A 16,927-nucleotide genomic window follows, 5' to 3' on the forward strand; every position below is an offset into this window, starting at 1 on the left:
TCGTTGTCGATCACCCAGTCCTCCCTCTCCGACAAACGCCTGACATCTGAACAGGTCAAACGGAGTTGGTTTATACAAACTACAATTCAGCATCTCACTAGGGTGTGTGTGTGGTGGTGAGTGTTATTTGTATGTGTGTAGGTGTGTGTGTGTGTGTGTGTACCCTCTGCAGTGTGTTGTAGGGTGGTGAGTGTTGTGTGTGTAAGTGTGTGTACCCTCTGCAGTATGTTGTAGGGTGGGTAGTGTTGTGTGTGTGTGTGTGTGTGTGTGTGTGTGTGTACCCTCTGCAGTGTGTTGTAGGGTGGGTAGTGTTGTGTGTGTGTGTGTGTACCCTCTGCAGTGTGTTGTAGGGTGGTGAGTGTTGTGTGTGTAAGTGTGTGTACCCTCTGCAGTGTGTTGTAGGGTGGTGAGTGTTGTGTGTGTAAGTGTGTGTACCCTCTGCAGTGTGTTGTAGGGTGGTGAGTGTGTGTACCCTCTGCAGTGTTGTAGGGTGGTGAGTGTTGTGTGTGTGTGTGTACCCTCTGCAGTATGTTGTAGGGTGGTGAGTGTTGTGTGTGTAAGTGTGTGTACCCTCTGCAGTATGTTGTAGGGTGGGTAGTGTTGTGTGTGTGTGTGTGTGTGTGTGTACCCTCTGCAGTATGTTGTAGGGTGGGTAGTGTTGTGTGTGTGTGTGTGTACCCTCTGCAGTGTGTTGTAGGGTGGTGAGTGTTGTGTGTGTAAGTGTGTGTACCCTCTGCAGTATGTTGTAGGGTGGGTAGTGTTGTGTGTGTGTGTGTGTGTGTGTGTGTGTACCCTCTGCAGTATGTTGTAGGGTGGTGAGTGTTGTGTGTGTAAGTGTGTGTACCCTCTGCAGTGTGTTGTAGGGTGGTGAGTGTTGTGTGTGTAAGTGTGTGTACCCTCTGCAGTGTGTTGTAGGGTGGTGAGTGTTGTGTGTGTAAGTGTGTGTACCCTCTGCAGTATGTTGTAGGGTGGTGAGTGTTGTGTGTGTAAGTGTGTGTACCCTCTGCAGTATGTTGTAGGGTGGGTAGTGTTGTGTGTGTGTGTGTGTACCCTCTGCAGTATGTTGTAGGGTGGGTAGTGTTGTGTGTGTGTGTGTGTGTGTGTGTGTACCCTCTGCAGTGTGTTGTAGGGTGGTGAGTGTTGTGTGTGTAAGTGTGTGTACCCTCTGCAGTATGTTGTAGGGTGGGTAATGTTGTGTGTGTGTGTGTGTGTGTGTGTGTGTGTGTGTACCCTCTGCAGTATGTTGTAGGGTGGGTAGTGTTGTGTGTGTACCCTCTGCAGTATGTTGTAGGGTGGTGAGTGTTGTGTGTGTAAGTGTGTGTACCCTCTGCAGTATGTTGTAGGGTGGGTAGTGTTGTGTGTGTGTGTGTGTGTACCCTCTGCAGTATGTTGTAGGGTGGTGAGTGTTGTGTGTGTAAGTGTGAGTACCCTCTGCAGTATGTTGTAGGGTGGGTAGTGTTGTGTGTGTGTGTGTGTGTGTACCCTCTGCAGTATGTTGTAGGGTGGTGAGTGTTGTGTGTGTAAGTGTGTGTACCCTCTGCAGTGTGTTGTAGGGTGGTGAGTGTTGTGTGTGTAAGTGTGTGTACCCTCTGCAGTGTGTTGTAGGGTGGTGAGTGTTGTGTGTGTAAGTGTGTGTACCCTCTGCAGTATGTTGTAGGGTGGGTAGTGTTGTGTGTGTGTGTGTGTGTGTGTACCCTCTGCAGTATGTTGTAGGGTGGGTAGTGTTGTGTGTGTGTGTGTGTGTGTGTGTGTGTGTACCCTCTGCAGTGTGTTGTAGGGTGGTGAGTGTTGTGTGTGTAAGTGTGTGTACCCTCTGCAGTATGTTGTAGGGTGGGTAATGTTGTGTGTGTGTGTGTGTGTGTGTGTGTGTGTACCCTCTGCAGTATGTTGTAGGGTGGGTAGTGTTGTGTGTGTGTGTGTACCCTCTGCAGTATGTTGTAGGGTGGTGAGTGTTGTGTGTGTAAGTGTGTGTACCCTCTGCAGTATGTTGTAGGGTGGGTAGTGTTGTGTGTGTGTGTGTGTGTACCCTCTGCAGTATGTTGTAGGGTGGGTAGTGTTGTGTGTGTGTGTGTGTACCCTCTGCAGTATGTTGTAGGGTGGTGAGTGTTGTGTGTGTGTGTGTACCCTCTGCAGTATGTTGTAGGGTGGGTAGTGTTGTGTGTGTGTACCCTCTGCAGTGTGTTGTAGGGTGGTGAGTGTTGTGTGTGTAAGTGTGTGTACCCTCTGCAGTGTGTTGTAGGGTGGTGAGTGTTGTGTGTGTAAGTGTGTGTACCCTCTGCAGTGTGTTGTAGGGTGGTGAGTGTTGTGTGTGTAAGTGTGTGTACCCTCTGCAGTGTGTTGTAGGGTGGTGAGTGTTGTGTGTGTAAGTGTGTGTACCCTCTGCAGTGTGTTGTAGGGTTGTGTGTGTAAGTGTGTGTACCCTCTGCAGTGTGTTGTAGGGTGGTGAGTGTTGTGTGTGTAAGTGTGTGTACCCTCTGCAGTGTGTTGTAGGGTGGTGAGTGTTGTGTGTGTAAGTGTGTGTACCCTCTGCAGTGTGTTGTAGGGTGGTGAGTGTTGTGTGTGTAAGTGTGTGTACCCTCTGCAGTATGTTGTAGGGTGGTGAGTGTTGTGTGTGTAAGTGTGTGTACCCTCTGCAGTATGTTGTAGGGTGGTGAGTGTTGTGTGTGTGTGTGTGTGTACCCTCTGCAGTATGTTGTAGGGTGGTGAGTGTTGTGTGTGTGTGTGTACCCTCTGCAGTATGTTGTAGGGTGGTGAGTGTTGTGTGTGTGTAAGTGTGTGTACCCTCTGCAGTATGTTGTAGGGTGGTGAGTGTTGTGTGTGTAAGTGTGTGTACCCTCTGCAGTGTGTTGTAGGGTGGGTAGTGTTGTGTGTGTGTGTGTGTGTGTGTGTACCCTCTGCAGTATGTTGTAGGGTGGTGAGTGTTGTGTGTGTGTGTGTGTGTGTGTGTGTACCCTCTGCAGTATGTTAGGGTGGTGAGTGTTGTGTGTAAGTGTGTGTACCCTCTGCAGTATGTTGTAGGGTGGTGAGTGTTGTGTGTGTAAGTGTGTGTACCCTCTGCAGTATGTTGTAGGGTGGTGAGTGTTGTGTGTGTAAGTGTGTGTACCCTCTGCAGTATGTTGTAGGGTGGTGAGTGTTGTGTGTGTAAGTGTGTGTACCCTCTGCAGTATGTTGTAGGGTGGTGAGTGTTGTGTGTGTAAGTGTGTGTACCCTCTGCAGTATGTTGTAGGGTGGTGAGTGTTGTGTGTGTAAGTGTGTGTACCCTCTGCAGTATGTTGTAGGGTGGTGAGCAGGCAGTGAACCCGCAGGTCCAGTAGAAGTTGCTGGATGGTGTGCAGCAGGTCGTTGGGAATCTCCAGAGCAGAAAGCGCCTCATGGCAGAGTCTGAGCAGGAAAACAGAGATGATCTTCACTCAGGTCCCTACATGCACCTCCGAGCTCGTGTTGTGTGTGTGTGTGTGTGAGACTGTGATACCTGATGGTGTGTATGGCGTGTGTGAGGTGTGTTCCGGTCAGCGATGCTGGGCTCCAGCCTCCATATTTGCGGAAGTCCGTTTCTGAGAGAGATGATGGCAGCAGACATCCCCTCAACCACTGGACCAGACGCTGCATCAGCTCCTCGATCATCCGCTACACACACACACACACACACACACACACACACACACACACACACACACACACACACACACACACACACACACACACACACACACACACACTCAATAAAAACAAGCTCCAGAACTTGCTCTGTGTCTGTCATCAGTGTCACTTTCACCTTAAAATCGCTCTGCCTCTGACGGGCGTTCTTCTTCGACTTCTCCACCTGGCCCGACTTCTCGCCTGTCTGAGTTCGGAAGAGTTAAAGTGGAGGTGACCGAGAGTACGAGTTGAGAGCCTCTGTGTGTGTGTGTGTGTGTGTGTGTGTGTGTGTGTGTGTGTACCTCACTGAACAGGCTGCCATTGACGTAGGAGATCCAGAGCTTCCAGAAGTTTGGTAGCTGGCTGATGACGACGTCAGTCAGACGCTCCACAAACTGCAACTGCTGTGGCCCTAAAGACACACAAACACACACACGACACAACACGTGAAGTAAAAGTGGAGTAAAGCTCAGTTATTGCTGGAATGGACTAAACTCACAGTCGTCTCTCGGAGTCTGGCTGCTTCCTCTTCTCACGTTGGGACCAACAGTTGTGGTGACATCTGAAAGTTCACACACACACACACACACACACAATACAGTAAGAGCTCATATGAGTTTGAACGAGATTGTGTGTGTGTGTGTGTGTGTGTGTGTGTGTGCCTCACCACTCTGGTTTCTGCAGTTCTGCATCAGCTGCAGAATCCACTGGTGCTGAGCTTCTATACACGACCAGGCGGGATCTCCATCAGCTCTGAGATCCGACAGATACCTGACAAACAGACTCGTCAGGGTCCATTCAGACCTACACACACACACACACACACACACACTGACCTGATGTAGCGTTTCTGGTCATGCAGGGTGGACGGCGTCTCCAGTAGCTTGGCCAAAAGCAAAGTCCTTAAAGCTCCAATACGGGTTTCTACCTCTGCATACACTACACACACATCATCATCATCATCATCATCATCATCATCGTCGTCGTCGTTGTCTTCATCGCCCCTCTCAGTAAACCAGACACCCTGACAGTCATTTTTACAACTCTGACATCGTACCTTTCTTAAAGACGGGGACTTCTGTGTTTCCAAACAGGGATTTGGCTTTTTCATAGTCGTTTATGACCACGTCATACTCTCCCTACACACACACACACACAAAAAACACTTACAAAACTGTTTATGAGAGAGAGAGAGATAGAGAGAGAGTGTGTGTGTGTGTACCCGCTGTATGTTGCGCTCTATGTTGAGGGGAAGGTTGAACAGGAACTTAAATCTCTGCAGGACGTTGAGGGCGTTCCGCGTCGAATCGGCTTTGTCCTTCCGGCCCAGAACCTCCTGAAACAGGGCGTCGGCCGTATCACTCGCTCCTGACAGAGAGTGTGCGAGTGTGAGTGTGTTCACCAACATGCGATGCTTTTCACATTCACTTCTCAGATGATTTATCAGGGCGACTGCAGGTTTAAGGAAGCCAAATTTAAGACCACTCATCAAACGTGAGACCCTTCTTACGGCAGACACTGTGAGGGCCAGATGCTTCTCTAAAAATATATATTTTATATTATATATAAAATATATAAATATACTGATACTAATTATCTTGTTATTGAAATATTAATTTTCCCGCTTTGTCAATGATAATAGACTCATATTGCCTGTAGTGGAGCGAGCCACTAGGGGGCGACTGTTTTCTATAAGAACAGATCACCTGACTCCAGTCCGGAACGCTGAGACTGAGCAGCCGGTCTCGGTTTAGTCAGCTGGTTAAACTCCCAGAGTTGAACTTGTAGCCACACGATGTGACGTCGTGACTGCGCCGCGCTGCACAGCACGCCATGACTGGCGGATTATTGACATATTGAAGGCTTGTTTAATTTGATTTAGAAAAACATACATACATATGTTTGGGGCAGTGGTGGCCTGGCGGTTAAGGAAGCGGCGCACGTAATCAGAAGGTCGCCGGTTCGAATCCCGAACAAAAGTTCACTGTTCACTCAGGGTGGTGGTTAAATGCAGAGGACACATTTCACTGTGTGCACCGTGTGCTGTGCTGCCGTGTATCACAAGTGACAATCACTTCACTTTATCACTTTTTCATTTCATAGCAACATACTTTTCATTCCTCACTATTCCTGACACAAAGATGCAAAACACATATTATAAATTTGGCTAATTATTTAGAGGTTACCAATAAATACATTTATTGGATGTAGAGTATTTTAAGACCTTTAACTCTGGACTGATGATCCCGAACCGAAGACAAACGGGAACTATTTCTACACAGCCAACAACAAGCAAAGTTCACGGTCACAACAGGCCTGGTGTCCTTCCTCATGGTAAGATGACACGGTATGATCACTGCTAATAATCAACCACTCCACCACTTCAACGCTCCGTTTCTATTCAACTTTGACCACGGAGTCTTGCGGAGCGTCGCTTTGCGGCACAGCTCACCCCAATGCAACATGCTCTGCATCCCATGGAAAACAATGGGAATCGGAATTCTGTCCGCGAAGGACGTTGGTCCACTCAGTTGACAGAAGTGGATGATTTCTCAACATTTACTCAGATACAAGGAACAAAACTCTCACGGTTCAGGATGTTCTCCAGGCGCCTGGTCATGCTCCCCTCCACCTTCTCAGTTCCATCAGACTCCAGTCGCTGGTGAATCGCTGCAGGGCAACACAACGCAGGAAGTGCAGACACTCCATTATGCGTGTTTGTTTGAGAGCATGGGTGTGCGAGTGAGTGCGAGTTTGTTCACCTGCGAGTGCATCCTGAGCTTCAAAAAAAGTGCTGAGTCCACCTTTGACGTAAGCCAGACTGCCTTCATTCTTCTGACTCACCTGCTTCTTCAGGTTTCCAGCAGCAGAACGTAGGTTATCAAAACTACACACACACACACAAACAGAGGGAGTTACGTACTGGGCGTGGTCAGTACTGATGTGGATTTATTCATACAGTGGGTGTGGCCTGTACTGCTGCTTATTTATCTATACACTGGGCGTGTCCAGTACCAATGCACATTTATTCATACACTGGGTGTGGCCAGTACTGATACAGATTCATTCATAAACTGGGCGTGGCCAGGACTGATGCATATTTGTTTATACGCTGGGCATGGCCAGTACCAATGCATATTTATTCATATACTGAGTGTGGCCAGTACAGATACAGATTTATTCATAAACTGGGCGTGGCTAGTACTAGATGTGTATTTCTTCATACGCTGGGCTTGGCCAGTACCAATATAGATGTATTCATAAACTGGGTGTGGCCAGTACCAATGCACATTTATTCATACGCTGGGCGTGGCCAGTACCAATGCACATTTATTCATACACTGGGAGTGGCCAGCAATGATGAGGATTTCTTCATACGCTGGGCGTGGCCAGTACCGAAGCATATTTATTCAGACGCTGACCGTGGCCTGTTGAGGGGTGTAGCTGGTTTGGAGATTAGTTGGTGGTAGGAGCCTAGCGGGGTAACACACTCGCTATGAACCAGAAGACCCGGGTTCAAACCCCACTTACTACCATCGTGTCCCTGAGCAGGACACTTAACCCTGAGTGTCTCCAGGGGGGGACTGTCCCTGTAAATACTGGGGGGCAGTGGTGGCCTAGCGGTTAAGGAAGTGGCCCTGTAATCAGAAGGTTGCCGGTTCGAATCCCGATCTGCCAAGGTGCCACTGAGCAAAGTACCGTCCCCACACACTGCTCCCTGGGCGCTTGTCATGGCTGCCCACTGCTCACTCAGGGTGATGGGTTAAATGCAGAGGACAAATTTCACTGTGTGCATCGTGTGCTGTGCTGCTGTGTATCACATGTGACAATCACTTTACTTTACTTTACTGACTGTAAGGTGCTCTGGATAAGGGCGTCTGGTAAATGCTGTTAAATGTAAATAAATAAATAAATATATAAATGAATGTAAATGTTGCGTGCCTGTATTAATGGGCGTGGCGTGTGTAGTTATTGTTCAGGCCGTTACACACCTGGTACCCGAGTGGTTCTCGATCAGATACCAGGCGGCCGAAAAATGTTCACTGGTGAACTCTCCACTCATGCCTGGAAACAAGCCCTCCAAGTCCTTCTGAGGAATCCTGCCGCTGTAGAACACACACACACACGCACACACACACACGCACCAAAGCATGAGTCAGATCAGATAAGAGTGATAAGAGAAGAAAATCGTTTACTAGTGGAGACGTCTCTCTGTAGTTTGTTCGTACTTATCGACTGCGATGCCCAGCGGGTTGGCCGGACGCAGGCACAGCGGTGAAATTCCCTTGTTGCGATCCGTCCTGAGGTCATAATAATTCATCTCATCAACCCACACGGCAGACTGGTCCAAAATGCCTGGAACACACACACACACACACACACACACACACACACACACATCAGCATCTGGTGGTGCGTCCTGCGTCCTGTAAGAACGTTTGTCCATCTCACCGATCATCTCGGTCCTCAGCACGCGGAAGCTGACCGTGGACGTCCCGTGGCCGCCGCTCTTGGTCGTGACGATGATCTCGCCCTTGTCGTCTTTGGCGGGACCCACGCGGCAGACGATCTTACTGGCCGACATCCAGTCGGCGGTCAGCAGGCAGTTGTGGCCGCAGATGGACAGACCTGAATTCAGTCACGGGTCAAGACCACTAAACACCCGGGCGTGGCCGATCGGGGAGGAACGTGCGCGTGAATTACCGATAAGGTCACTGGGTCCAGTTCCCAGGTTCTCTCCTCTAATGGTCACTTTGGTCCAAGGTGTCCCCTCATTGGGGGAGATCCCCGTCACCAGCGGAGGCTGTCGACCGCGAGACATCCGGACTGCAGGACGAGGAAAAGCTGGGAAAAAGAGTTTCAAATACACACGTAATTCTCCCTCCTTCCGACAAGTTTATATCTACAGGTTCTCACAGAGAGCGCCGCATTGTTCAACAAAAGAGGCTTAATCCGCTTGTGCGGGCGTGTACACACACTCACACACACAGAGGCACCATTTAAATGCAGAACAGTGAGCTGACATGAGAGACATGGCTTTAGACTTCAGAAGCGGTTGGAGGTCTGGGGTGTATATTTTAGGGGAGCGATGGTACTCAGTAAAATACGCTTTTGCTGTTCGTTTTGAAATCGGTCCCGTCCCTGTGATTTACCAGACGCCCTTATCCAGAGCGACTTACAATCAGTAGTTACAGGGACAGTCCCCCCCTGGAGACACTCAGGGTTAAGTGTCTTGCTCAGGGACACGATGGTAGTAAGTGGGGTTTGAACCTGTGTTACCCGCTAGGCTACTACCACCCACAGGTGGTTTAATGACCGATCACTGTTGCGGATCCACCCACTGGAGCTATAACTGTCGTGGAGAGGAAAAACCCTCACACAGATGCTGGGATTTCCATCTTACTCACCATTTATAAACTTATTTCAAACCTAACAGACCCGGCTGAATGGCAATAATAATATAAATTCACACATTCCTTACGCTGTTAATGTTCAAAAGTGAAATAATCGGTCCCCTCCCCGTCATTTAATGACCAATCACTGTTGCGACTGGTGGTAGTAGCCTGGCGGGTAACACACTCACCTATGAACCAGAAGACACAGGTTCAAACCCCACTTACTACCATTGTGTCCCTGAGCAGGACACTTAACCCTGAGTGTCTCCGCGGGGGGGGACGACTGTCCCTGTAACTACTGACTGTAAGTCGCTCTGGATAAGGGCGTCTGGTAAAGGCTGTAAATGTAGATGAAACGACGCAGCTCATTACAATCCGTCCAGTCCTGGTGTGGCGTATAACTGAACTAAAGGAAGGTTGCCGGTTCGAATCTGAGCTGCCAAGGTGCCACTGAGGTCCCCTTGATGAAGGTCCCGTCCCCACACACTGGTCCCCGGGCGCCTGTCAAGGTGCCCACTGCTCACCAAGGGTGACGGTTAAATACAGAGGACACGTTTCACAGTGTCAGCGTGTGCTGTGCTGCAGTGTCACTTTTTATAACAGTTATCTACTATTCTATGGATATAGATTACTAAATTTACAAAATACATGGACTTTCCATGACTTATTTTATTTACTACCTTCACCTTCCACCTGATATAAAGTTCTGCATTCGACAGACAGTCCAGATCTTGGCTGGATTTTCTCAAACTTATTAAAACAAAAACGCAGAAATCTCCACTTTCACACAGTCACGCGTGTCTGTCGACTTTTACACCAACACGTCGGTTTTTCGGCCGATAAACGGTGAAAACGTGGAAGGATCCAGCCGCTCTTCTCGCTGCGCCTATACCGGCATGCGGCGTGGTTTAATGTACATGTTAATACAGTAAATATCAACGTGCAAATCCGTGTACACAACACGGTACATGTTCGCGGTTTTATTTGGAAACGTCGTATCCGTTTAAGTCGTTTCGCCTCATTTATCTGCTGCGTCAAGTGAAAATCCAACGTGTGTGTAATTCGACATACATGACATTTACACGACATTTACACGACTGAAGAGGGAGATTTCTAGAGAAAATTCACTAACCGAACAGAAATAAACTCGAAGCCAGAGAAGATCCTGCGTCACCGTCACCGCGTCGCTCCGCCGCTCGGCGTTTAAAACGCACCACACCCGGGGACCAGGACCCGGGGCCGGGCTGCCTCGGGGTTTCCCTCCTGCTGGTTAAAGTGCAGGAACCGGGATCTGTTTTACGGGAATTCCGGGCGCGGTTGTGAAGCGGCAGGCGCAGAAATAAAACTCACAATCTGCAGCGGAGCGACAGACGGCCAAAACAAACCCGCTTCCTGCTCTCCTGCGCCGAGGAAACGGGGCGGAAGCGACGCGCTGAAAACTCGCTGCTGCCCCCCCGCGGCCAGGGGCGAAACGTGACGGCAGATAATAACCTCTGACCTTTAAATAGTTTTCACTGTCCCTGTCACTGCTGAGGGCGTCTGGCATGCTGATGCTGTAAATGTTAATGTACTGTATGATCCTCTGGAACCTGGTTGGTAGTACCGGGTGGGTAGTAGCCTAGTGGGTGAGACACTCACCCATGAACCAGAAGACCCGGATTCAAATCCCACTTACTACCATCGTGTCCCTGAGTAGGACACTTAACCCTGAGTGTCTCCAGGGGGGGACTGTCCCTGTAACTACTGATTGTTAATGTAAATGGTAAATTTTTACATGCACACTTAAAGTGACCGTGTACGACACAGATACATAACCTGCAAACAAGGGACACAGGCAGTGCGAGAATAAGCCCACTCGGCCCGCTCATCATAAACGGTTCAGCGTTGGAGATTGTAATGAGCACCAAGTTCCTGGGTGTGCATTTCAGTTTAAGTTTCAGAGAAACTTCCATGGTCAACACCACATCGTTGATCAAAAAGCTCAAGGGAGACTACACATCCTCACCACGTTCTACAGAGGAACCACCGAGATCTTCCTGACCAGCAGCATCACTGTCTGGTACAGCAACTGCAACACTGACCGCAAGAGCCTACAGAGGACAGTGAAGACAGCTAAAAACATCATTGGGATGCCTCTGCCCCACTACTGGACACATTTCACAAAAACAGCGTCCGCAAGGCCTGCAGCACCAAGGACCTTCACACTCCTGCCCTCCAGAACAAGATACTGCAGCATCACAGCCAGATCAGACAGGTTGAGGAACAGTTTTTACCTCGAGGCTGTCTGGCTCTTCAACATGTTGCTCCTGGGATCATCCACATCACCTCAACTACATCTGAAGCCTTAAAACATCTACACATTACAAACTGAACATCAGTACTGCACTCTGCACATTAATCACTCACCACCTCACACTGTGCTGCTGTCTTATTATCATCATATCACTACTATTACCTTTACTATATTACTATTACCTTTATTATCATAGTATATCATATACCACATACACTTTATACTAAATACATCCACACACCGATATGCTGTCATATCACTACTACTGACATTATTATCATAGTATATCATATACATTATACACTATATACTAAATACATCCACACACTGATATGCTGTCATATCACTACTACTGACATTATTATCATAGTAGATCATATACCATATACACTTTATACTAAATACATCAACACGCTGATATACTGTCATATCACTACTACTGACATTATTATCATAGTATATCATATAATATATACACTATATACTAAATACATCTACACACTGATATGCTGTCATATCACTACTACTGACATTATTATCATAGTATATCATATACCATATACACTATATACTAAATACATCTACACACTGATATGCTGTCATATCACTACTACTGACATTATTATCATAGTATATCATATACCATATACACTATATACTAAATACATCCACACACTGATATACTGTAATATCACTACTACTACCTTTATTACCATAGTATATCATATACCATATACACTATATACTAAATACATCCACACTGATTTATTTTCATATTGTTGTAACTTGTCAGCCTGGTTTGTCTAGTTTGTCTCGACCTGCACTGTTTTATGGGTCAGTGCAGCATGTCCTTTGTCATGTTTTTGTGTTGTGTGCCTTTTTGCAGGCTGTGAATCCCCGAAATTCCGCAATCTCGTCTCTCTGTGAACTTTTATATGGTGAGATGACAATAAAGTTTAATAATATTTAACTGATTCATATTTAAGGCAAACAAAACATGTAGACAACAAAGAAAACAGACACACGGACAGACAGACAGCGAAACCAGTGAAGTACGTTATATTATATGTAGTAGACGTGGTAGTTGGTAAATGTCGACTTGACCTGTAGTTATGTTGTGCTGATGGCGGCAGTGTTGAGTGGCGGCCTCACACACATCTCACACCCACGAGCCTCCATAAAAAAGCATCCACTGCGGGCTTATCAAAGAAAATCAATACTTCAGACCAACCCCCTGCTGCCCTGGACTCGTTCGCAGGAAGTCCGTTAACAAGAAGAACTTCATTATCACTGCTGGTCCATTTCAGTTCATTCGAGGGACGGAGGTCCTGAATTAACGCCATTAATCTTCACACACCCGTTCACAGAACCCCGAAATATTCAGCCCATTGAATGGGCTATATAAGAAATAAATGTCCCCAACGTCCCCAACGTCCCTGCATGGGGCCCACGAAGTTCCCCGTTTAAAATAAACTGCTGTCGTCCATAACTGGCGGGAAACTCGGGGGTGACAGTAAGGTCCTGTGTCCTGTTCCTGTCAACGTACGTGTGTATGTGTGCGTGAGACGGCGAGAGAGACAGCGACTTATGCAAAGACGGCGGGCCGCGCCGGTGCAGGAGAGCAGGAGGCGCCCGCTCGGAGGCGCGGGATGGGTGTTTGATGTCGGAACGTAAGTCGCCCCGAACGCGCGGCGCCGATAACAGCCGACAAAGGAAAGAAGAAACTTTACAGAGCGAGAGAGAGCGAGCGAGCGAGAGAGAGAGGAGTGATGATCTCTTCCGCTCTAAATCTCTCCCTTTGTGCTCCTCTGCTGCTTTGATCCAAAACTTCCAACACACACACACACACACACACACACTCATGAAGTGTATTAAGCCTCTGAATTGTCACCTCACACACGCTCCTGGTGTTTATCCGTAGATTAGTTTACTTTAAAGTGTCTGAACGGAAACGGGTCCACACACACACACACACACACACACACACAATGGCGCTCATCCCTTGTTGACGAGCAGATTACCGCCGTGCGCGTGTGTGTCTGTGTCGTCTTTTGTAACGTTTGACTGAAAAGATTCGGTTTTCGAGACCTCGAGCCCAAGAAAGAAACGCCACGTGTGTGTTTGTGCGAGTTCAGCTCGAGTGTCATTTAATGCTCACACACACACACACACACACAGAGCTCAGTAAGTGGGTGTTTGGTGTGTGCAGTGAAGTGTGTGTTATTGCGAAGCACCACGTTTCAGTTTAACGCCGCAGAACAATCTGAGTCACACACACCTGTGCACACACACACACACACACACTTCACAACACACACAGCTGCAGCTGGAGGAAGGATGGAGGGTGAAAAGTTTTTCTTTTTGTCGGCAAGTAAGTGCCGTTTTTGCGTGTGTGTGTGTTGGTGTGTGTGTTGGTGTGATGTGTACAGCGTTAAACACACACGTTTGTTTCTTCGTGTTCTTTCATGTGTATTAACACGCGCACACACACGACGATAAGAGCATTTGAAGTGAGATTTGGGTTTAAAGCCGCATCTTGTTTGCTTGTTTGTGTCTTGATGCGGTGATAAGTGGGACAATAACGTACGCCGTCCGTCCGTTTCTTCAAACCGCCTCGCGTGTGTTTTATTTCTCATCAAGTTCTGCACCTTCTGTTAGAAGGATCGATGCAACACGACAACACACACACACACACACACACACACACACACCTACGTAAACATAGCTTCCGGTCCTTAAATGATTCCTAATGATACTTATAAATATAAAAGAATAAAAGTGATCGATGAATGATTATAATTACAAACAGCAGCATCTGCCAGTGAGATCAATAATTTCTATTAATGCTTCATTATCTGTTTACACACACACACACGCTGTAAAATGTGCGATAACGCCGCACGCAGGCGACTCTCGATGTTCAGGAAACGTTTCAACGTGAAGCATCACTCTCATTTCCCACAATGCTCTGCTCCAGTAGATTCATCTGACCGGTGTTACGTGTGAGCAGCGATCAACCGTCCACCAGTCGTACACGCATTCAATTACGGTTCAAACGGCGAAAATATGCAAACGACTTCCTGTAAAAACAGACAGACGGAGAGAGGGTGGAGTCCCCAGAGTACCATTCAACTTTACACATACTCTACACACACTTCACAACACGACACACACAGTACTCTCACTGTACTCAGACCTACACACACTTCACAACACTACACACACACCGTACTCTCACTATACCCAGAGTACCCCTAAACCACCATTCAACTTTACACATACTCTACACACACTTCACAAAACTACACACACTGTACTCTCACTATACCCAGAGTGCCCCTAAACCACCATTCAACTTTACACATACTCTACACACACTTCACAAAACTACACACACTGTAAAACTACACACACTGTACTCTCACTATACCCAGAGTGCCCCAAAACCACAATTCAACTCTACACATACTCTACACACACTTCACAAAACTACACATGCTGTACTCTCACTATACTCAGAGCTACACTCACTTCACAAAACTACACACATTGTAAAACTACACACACTGTACTCTTGCTATACTCAGAGCTACAAACGCTTAACAAAACTACAAACACTACTCTTTCTATACTCAGAGCTACACACTTAACAAAACTACACACACTGTAGTCTGCTTTTAGGATTCAGTTCGTAAGGGGCCAGTCCGGGACCAGGGTTTGGACCAGTCTTTCAAATTTGTTCTGTGATTTCTGATTTTTCCCACCTGTGTATGATTGTATAAAGCTGCCCTGTTTGTGTATTTTCGCTGTCGTGTCGTTGTTGAGTGATATTTTCCCTTGTCGTATGTTTAATGTAATAAACTCCTGTCTTGTGACCTTGCACATATGCGTCCTCCTTCCTCGCCAGGTCAACCACCGTGACATCTACCTCTAGTCACAGCACACAACCTACTCTCACTCCACAATCCCATACCCACAGAAGTCACTCTGGGTTCAGTGTCCTGCTCGGGGACATGATGGTAGTAAGTGGGGTTTGAACCTGGGACTTTGTGTTCTGCTGGTTTATAAGTTAGTGTCTAGGCCACTACCAACCTGTGGTGACCTTTGTGTGACCTTTGTTCCAAAAATTCCACAATTTATTACACTGCTACACAAAACTGTGTGTGTATGTGCGTGTAATGGCAAAGTGTAAAAATTGCGGAACAAAACGGGTGCAACCTTCCTCAGGTCTTCATGCCTTTTGTGTGTAATTTGTGTGAAATCACATTTGGAGTGTGTGTTCGTGCACACACACACACACACACTGAGGTAATAGCATGGTGAGAAGTGTATCATTTCACACAGCACTGTTCACATGTGCACTTACCTGCTCATTCAGCTCATACGGTACATAACACCCGCACAGCAGCAGCACCTGGCAGCAGTGTGTGTGTGTGTGTGTGTGTGTGTGTGTGTGTGTGAGCTGAACCTATTGTGAAAAAATCTAAAAGATTTTTCCAAAAGTGACAATCCGGAGGAGAATGTAAATCAAAACCCACAATGCACTCTCACTCTACACAGACTCTACACACACACTCTACTGTTCTCGACCGAGGTGACGTCACTCCCGCGGCCCCGCCCCCCACGTGGGCCGGGCCCGCGCGCTCTTTAAATGCCGGGACCGGGCGAGTCGGAGGAGTGAAGAGGAAGGTGGAGATGAAGGCCGAGGAGCCCGCCCGCGTCCCCAGGCCGTACGCCCGCCGCGGGAAGCCGCCCTACTCCTACATCGCGCTGATCGCGATGGCGCTGCGCGACTCCGCCACCGGCCGCCTGACGCTGGCGGAGATCAGCCGGTACCTGATGGAGCGCTTCCCGTTCTTCCGCGGCAGCTACACCGGCTGGCGCAACTCGGTGCGCCACAACCTGTCCCTGAACGACTGCTTCGTGAAGGTGCTGCGGGAGCCGGCGCGTCCCTGGGCCAAGGACAACTTCTGGACCCTGAACCCCCGCAGCGAGTTCACCTTCGCCGACGGCCTGTTCCGCCGCAGGCGCAAGCGGGTGGAGCGCGTCCGCTTCACCGGGCCGTTCGCCATCGACTCCATCCTCCGCAAGACGCGGCCGAGAGACCGGGGCCACGGCCAGACCGGCGCCGCGCCGCCGGAGCAGCCGCCGGACCACGCCCTCGCCCCGCCCCCCGTGACGTCAGAGCCCAGCTGTCCAGCTGTCCGCAGAGGCGTCCGGTCCTTTAGAATCGAGTCCCTGCTGTCCTGAGCAGGGATCTTTCACACATGCAGTCACACACACACACACACACACACACACACTCACATCCACACACACAATCACATCGACTCACACTCACATCCACACTCACACACACTCGCACACAGTAAGTGTGTGCAGCTTGATTTTGTGTGAGATATGATCATGTTGTGTTCATATTTGTGTTTTTATTAATTATTGTATTTATATTAAGTTTAAATGTGCCTTCATGAAATAAAAAATGTGTTTGCAGTTTGTTCCTTATTGTGTTTCAGACCAGAATCATTTACCAGACACCCTTATCCAGAGCGACATACAGTCAGTAGTTACAGGGACAGGGTTAAGTGTCCTGCTCAGG

The 16,927-nt window shown here is 48.2% G+C and overlaps 2 protein-coding genes across 3 annotated transcripts in view; one reads left to right on the top strand and one right to left on the bottom strand.

The window, feature by feature from the left end:
• exoc2 (exocyst complex component 2) overlaps window positions 1-10,432 on the bottom strand; it is a 102,229-nt gene extending 91,797 nt beyond the window's left edge. Inside the window, exons 1-17 of one of the 2 annotated variants that reach the window (XM_028967806.1) lie at window positions 10,386-10,432; window positions 10,168-10,301; window positions 8,344-8,484; window positions 8,092-8,268; window positions 7,869-7,995; window positions 7,632-7,745; window positions 6,402-6,526; window positions 6,229-6,309; window positions 4,862-5,007; window positions 4,697-4,778; window positions 4,476-4,578; window positions 4,307-4,410; window positions 4,139-4,201; window positions 3,942-4,051; window positions 3,776-3,844; window positions 3,473-3,627; window positions 3,260-3,381 (exon numbers count right to left, since the gene is read on the bottom strand). In XM_028967806.1, the coding sequence (XP_028823639.1) occupies window positions 3,260-3,381; window positions 3,473-3,627; window positions 3,776-3,844; window positions 3,942-4,051; window positions 4,139-4,201; window positions 4,307-4,410; window positions 4,476-4,578; window positions 4,697-4,778; window positions 4,862-5,007; window positions 6,229-6,309; window positions 6,402-6,526; window positions 7,632-7,745; window positions 7,869-7,995; window positions 8,092-8,268; window positions 8,344-8,461 (1,696 nt within the window). In that variant the 5' untranslated portion in view covers window positions 8,462-8,484; window positions 10,168-10,301; window positions 10,386-10,432. The remainder of the gene's footprint in view (window positions 1-3,259; window positions 3,382-3,472; window positions 3,628-3,775; window positions 3,845-3,941; window positions 4,052-4,138; window positions 4,202-4,306; window positions 4,411-4,475; window positions 4,579-4,696; window positions 4,779-4,861; window positions 5,008-6,228; window positions 6,310-6,401; window positions 6,527-7,631; window positions 7,746-7,868; window positions 7,996-8,091; window positions 8,269-8,343; window positions 8,485-10,167; window positions 10,302-10,385) is intronic. The other variant, XM_028967807.1, reaches the window with a different exon arrangement.
• Window positions 10,433-15,984: 5,552 nt separating this feature from the next.
• On the top strand, window positions 15,985-16,708 carry LOC114781133 (forkhead box protein D1-like). Its single transcript, XM_028967843.1, has one exon. The coding sequence runs from the start codon at window positions 16,024-16,026 to the stop codon at window positions 16,576-16,578; it is 555 nt and encodes a 184-aa protein (XP_028823676.1). The 5' UTR covers window positions 15,985-16,023; the 3' UTR covers window positions 16,579-16,708.
• Window positions 16,709-16,927: the final 219 nt, after the last annotated feature.

The sequence above is a fragment of the Denticeps clupeoides genome, unplaced genomic scaffold, assembly GCF_900700375.1.
Source record: "Denticeps clupeoides unplaced genomic scaffold, fDenClu1.1, whole genome shotgun sequence".
Lineage (NCBI taxonomy): Eukaryota > Metazoa > Chordata > Actinopteri > Clupeiformes > Denticipitidae > Denticeps > Denticeps clupeoides.

Coding starts and splice junctions, on each gene's coding strand:
- LOC114781133 (XM_028967843.1), top strand. CDS start 16,024: ATGAAGGCCGAGGAGCCCGCCCGCGTCCCCAGGCCGTACGCCCGCCGC.